The 5,463-nt window shown below is 41.5% G+C and overlaps 1 protein-coding gene across 1 annotated transcript; it reads left to right on the top strand.

The window, feature by feature from the left end:
• The first annotated feature begins 938 nt into the window (after positions 1-938).
• SAT1 (spermidine/spermine N1-acetyltransferase 1) lies at positions 939-3,825 on the top strand. The gene is made up of 6 exons (XM_090265021.1): positions 939-1,197; positions 1,471-1,522; positions 1,617-1,700; positions 2,944-3,045; positions 3,140-3,180; positions 3,311-3,825. Exons 1-6 carry the CDS (start codon positions 1,132-1,134, stop codon positions 3,479-3,481), a joined length of 516 nt encoding a protein of 171 aa, XP_090121147.1. The 5' UTR covers positions 939-1,131; the 3' UTR covers positions 3,482-3,825.
• The last annotated feature ends 1,638 nt before the right edge of the window (positions 3,826-5,463 follow it).

The raw sequence follows: 5,463 nt of genomic DNA, 5'->3' as shown, positions 1-5,463 counted from the left end.
TTCATCAGGCATCCTGTAAATTTACTATTATTTCAAAATTTAAAAAAAAAAAAAGTAAAGGGAATAAAAGCACAGAAGATGGAGCAAGCAGGGATTACAGCTCTCAGCAGCAATGGAATTCAGGAGATAGTCAGATGTCGTCAATAACTCCAACCTCAAATTCTATAAGCAGTGAGATAAATCCTTCAAGAATTTTAAGATGAATTAAAGACGTATTTAGGCAAGCAAAACAGAAAATTTTACAAAATCAGACTTCCTAAAGGAAATTATGAAGAGTGTATATGAGGCAGAAGGAGTGTTCCCACAAGGAAAAACAAAGATTTAAGAAGGAAAAAAACATAAAAGAAAACATTCTGTTAACTAAGAATTACAAGTACCGTGTAGAAGAAAAAAATTACTGAGAAATCCAAATAGCTTAACTTAGGAAATTCTCAAAAACACAAGAATATACAAACACCCATTTCTTTAGTCATATGAGTGATGACTTAATCACACATGAGGTTGCCTCTGGAAAATTCCAGCGTGATTGAAAAAGGCAAATGACGTCTTACTATTATTACAAAACTAAGTTTGACACAGACTCCCTGAACCGATCCTGGAACCAGAGTTCCCCAGACCACATTTTTAGAACCGCTGCTCTTATCCCCTCAAGTGTCCGAGGTCAAGTCTCCTAAACTAGACCCCAAGGGCAACCCCCTTGCTGCTTTTGCAAGGGTTACGGGGGAAAGCTTAGACTCCGAGGTCGGCCTTCTCGGAAGGCCCCGTAGACGCCACTAGAGGGCGCCGCTAGCGAACCGCCCGCACCCAGGTCCGAAAGGTTCACAAGAGTACCCGAAGGGAAGGCGGTGCCAGAAAGAGGGAGGGCAGTCACAGGCTCATTGGATGACCTGCCACCGCCTCACAGCCAGGGGCGGTGCTCCTGGAGCTAAAAAACCGGTAGGCAGGGGCACAAAGAGGCATTTCCCAGCCTGGTCTGATCAAGTGCATCTGTCGCGTACCGAGGCTTCCCGGGTCATGGTGCCAACCTGACTGAGAAGAGGAAGAGCCCAGGAAACGAATGAAGAACCACTTTCTCCTGTTGTTCAAGTACAGGGGCCTGGTCCGCAAAGGGAAGAAAAGCAAAAGACGAAAATGGCTAAATTCGTGATCCGCCCGGCCACCGCTGCTGACTGCAGTGACATCCTGCGGCTGATCAAGGTAGCGGGAGGCGCTGGCTCTTCCCGGAGCGGGGCGCGGGGTGAGGGGGGGCGCGGCTGCTTTTCGGGTCCGGGCCGAGTCCCAGTCTCTGTCAGGTTCCCCTTTCTCCACCCGCCTCCCCCAGTCCCGGCTGCGCCGCCGCTCTGGGATTCCGGGAATGAATCACCACCACGCACCCCGCCCCGCGCCCCCCCCAATCCCTCCGGACTGGCCGCGCCTGGACCTCACTTAGTTTTCTGTATCTTGCCTTTTGTCCTATGTGCATCGCCTCAGGAACTGGCTAAATATGAATACATGGAAGAACAAGTAATATTAACTGAAAAAGGTAACGCAACAGTGGCGGTGCGAGGGAGGAGCCTCGGGTTCCTGTCACCTTCACAGAGGCCAACACTGTCTGTCCCTGATGCCCTTTCTTGCAGACCTGCTGGAAGATGGTTTTGGAGAGCACCCCTTCTACCACTGCCTGGTAGCAGAAGTGTCCAAGGAACACACCGCACCGGAAGGTAACCCCCATCCCCTTCCAGATGCCAGAGAGAGCAAGTGTGTTGTGTACATGTCGTGTATGCCCTATAGAACCACTTATGACACACGCCTCAGTTACTGAGAAGTTAGCCAGAAATAGCCAGCCGGTGTTCAGACTAATGAGGAAATAAAATAGATGTGCTGCACTTATCAGGGTGGGTAAAAAGAGCTGATTGAGTAAGTATCAGAGTGCCGTAGAGACCCAGAAAAAGTTGAGCTGTTTTAAGGTAAGTATCAGAGTGCCGTGGAGACCCGAAGATTTAGGTATGTCATTTGTCGTGATTCAGTTTCATAAATGGTTCTTGTTTGACCCTATCGTAACCTTTTTTATTCTCTTAAATCAATTTTTTTTAATTTGTCCCAATCTTCAGGTTACAGTCTCTAGCTTCGCCATGTACATGGCCCTTCCGTGTACATGGATGGGCGGGGAGGTAACTAAAAGATCCTTTACACAATAAAGTAGATGATCATGATAAAAATGAGGTAAGGCCCTATTATCACACACTTAAAGCACAGTAGATCAGAAACTGTTCTGCTCACTTCCTGTGTTTGCAAAGGACTATAAAATGGCAACAAAGTTTAATTTGAAACCTTTGCCTCCATTTGGAATTATAGACACGAAATAAAAGGGAGTTTGAATTTTTTTTTTTTTTTTTTTTTTTTTTTGCTGGTCTGTATTAACTGGTCAGAAGACAGAACTAAAAGGGGAAGTTGTTTCAGTGGGTGCTTAAGTGTTTTTTTTTTTTTTCCTGAACTCTGTCCCCCAAGCTAGAAGAAATGAGCAGAAACCAAGAAAACATAAAGGATGGAATTTTTAGAGATAATGTGGATGTTTCATACCTGTTTCTCAATACCTCTGCTTCTTCTGACTTAAAAATTGGGGAGAGCAAATTGAAAAGATTTTAACTGGAAGGCAAGTTCTGAAATTAAACATTATACTTTTGGCCTAATGTCCTGACCTTAAGGAAGCAGTTTCTGAACCACAAATATTTACTAATCTGAACTGACTTATTCCCAAGTCAGCATACCAGTATATCAATAGGATGTGAATAATGTGTGGGTTTAGTTTAAGACCATAGCATTTTGGCTCTGACAAGTAATGAAAGCATTCTCGCTAATACATGAATGTATATATTTTAAAACCTGTGACAGGCTTTGGCATTTGCAGCTACAACTTTCATGAATCCATTTTCTCTATAGCTCATGTGGTACTCTTGATTACAGGACACAGCATTGTTGGTTTCGCCATGTACTATTTCACCTATGACCCATGGATTGGCAAACTCTTGTATCTCGAGGACTTCTTCGTAATGAGTGATTACAGAGGTATGGTTGAGTTCAGGAGGGTGCCTCTAAGGAGAAATCGGGGCTTGTAGTCCTTCAAGTGACTTTTTAAAAATGCTACTTCTCTTTCTTTTAGGCTTTGGGATAGGATCAGAAATTCTGAAGAATTTAAGCCAGGTACCTCTTGGTTTTTCATTTCTGAATTTGTAAGGGTTACTGGATTATTTTAATGACTGAATCAAACCTGGGTCCTGGAAAGCAGGTGAAATGTCACCAAGTCTGTTTTATTCTCCCCTGTGTATAACAGGTTGCGATGAAATGTCGCTGCAGCAGCATGCACTTCCTGGTAGCAGAATGGAATGAACGATCTATCAATTTCTACAAAAAAAGAGGTGCTTCTGATCTGTCCAGCGAGGAGGGATGGAGACTCTTCAAGATCAGCAAAGAGTCCTTGCTAAAAATGGCAGCAGAGGAGTGAGGAGCACTGGTGTAGACTACACCTTCCATTCTATTTTACAAAAAGTTCTCAACTTATCTTGCTTCCTATCATGTTTGTAGTGAAATAATAGAATGAGCACCCATTCCAAAGCTTTATTACCAGTGGCGTTGTTGCATGTTTGAAATGTGGTCTGTTTAAGATGGCAATGCAGTTTGAAGTCAGATTTATCCTTGAATATCTTTTAATAAACAACAGGGTGGTGTAATCTTAATGTATATGCAAAAAACTTCATTCTTGTGAGTCATTTAAATGTGTACAATGTACACACTGGTACTTAGAGTTTCTGTTTTGATTCTTTTTTAATAAACTACCCTTTGATTGCATTATTTGGTGTGTGCATTTTTACTAATCCTTTATTTCTTAAGACAGTTTTCTTACTGTTGAGTGCAAAATAAAAATGACCAGGAAACATAACCTAAAACTTTGTAACTGCTTAAACAAATCTGGAAAGAAGCCAGTTGAATTCCAAGGTTTTATATGTCGTAACACCTATAAGATAACTCTACATTGATGACACTGTACATTTCACCTGCAGAATTTTCAAGACTTAGAAACTGATGCCCACTATAATAAATAAGGCCATTTGTTACACTAGTAAGGAGTCAGAGGTGGGAGGGATTCTGAAACATTGGGGGGAAAAACATCTTACCCACAAGAATCTTATCCTTCATAAAATACTATTCAACTGGAAAACTGGATCACTTTGCTAATAGGGCAGGAACAAAAATCCCACATATTTACAGGACATTTGCAAACAGGCTAGAGTTGGACACAGGTACCAATAAGGGAAATTAGCATCCTCATTATACTGACCTACATTCCTAAACTCACTAATTACCACAGTAAGGAAAATGGTAGTCGATAAGAACCATTGTACTGATTTCCAACATTGATGTTTTCATAAAGAAGTTGACAGATACCTGAAAAACAAAACTCCCTTCTTTCTGTGTTCTCCAGGGAATAAATACTGGGCTCCTCAGGGGAAAGGGGAATTTGCCCTGCATCCCTTTGTTTCAGTGTCTATTACGGCTTCCTAAATTAGAAGGCAGCCATATAAACAAGTGTGCTCCTGTATTGGATTTAACACCAGGGAGATTGGGGATGTATCGGTGGCTCAGACAGTGTGCCCCCAAAACAGGCTTACAGCATCCGTTCTCAACCAGGTTCCTGCTGGGCGGCAAGTAACTAGGAGAGGGACGCTGGCTAACTAACATAAAAAAGGTTAAACTGAACACAAGGAGCCTTGTGGAGAAAGAAAACTTGAAAATTGTGTTTTGGAAAGTGGACCTCTTTGAGGAAAACAATTACATGCTGACTGAGGTTAAATATGTGAATAAATTAGATTAACCAAGCGACTTACAATAATAACTCTGTTTTCTCATTCTTCTTGGAGCTTAACCCTCAAGTCCCAGTGTTGTCACCATGAAAGCTTTTAGGAAGTTTTTGTGTCCATTTTAAAGAAGTCCCTTAAGTTTAATATTAGAAGCTGAAACATCACACCATCAGCTCACTAAATATTCATCTCAATCACAAAGACACCTCTTTAAAAAGTGAACTATAAAACAAATCTATAAAGCTTGAAATCACCAGGCAAGTAAGAAAACATGTTCTGGGGAAATGATATGAAAGGAAATAAACAAGGACGAACCTGGAAAAAAAGGAGAAAAATTCATGTAAGCAACACCTCTGTAACGATAACTTCACAGTTACTATTTTACTAAAATATTATCCCTGACATAATCACTTGGGAATAATAGTATTTCAGGCCTAAAGACTTGTCAGTTATTACATAAGGATATTTGGGGATTTTCTCTCTCTTTTTTAATAATTTATATGCTAAGTTTATCCCTTAAAAACTTAGAAAATCCAAAATTTTGATATAGGTCCTCCCTTATCCATGGAGGATACTTGTAAGACCCCCAGTGGATGCCTAAAACTGTGGACAGTACTGGGCCCCACAT

This window comes from Furipterus horrens, unplaced genomic scaffold, assembly GCF_987537825.1.
Source record: "Furipterus horrens unplaced genomic scaffold, mFurHor1.1.pri manual_scaffold_17, whole genome shotgun sequence".
Lineage (NCBI taxonomy): Eukaryota > Metazoa > Chordata > Mammalia > Chiroptera > Furipteridae > Furipterus > Furipterus horrens.
The sequence above is the reverse complement of the archived record's forward strand: the minus strand, read 5'-3'. Positions and strand labels throughout refer to the sequence as shown.

Bases quoted from the DNA above. Each gene is read 5' to 3' on its own strand.
- SAT1 (XM_090265021.1), top strand. From the start codon at position 1,132: ATGGCTAAATTCGTGATCCGCCCGGCCACCGCTGCTGACTGCAGTGAC. The intron at 3,046-3,139 runs GTATGGTTGAGT...TCTTTCTTTTAG, and splicing joins CGTAATGAGTGATTACAGAG to GCTTTGGGATAGGATCAGAA. The intron at 3,181-3,310 runs GTACCTCTTGGT...TGTGTATAACAG, and splicing joins TTCTGAAGAATTTAAGCCAG to GTTGCGATGAAATGTCGCTG.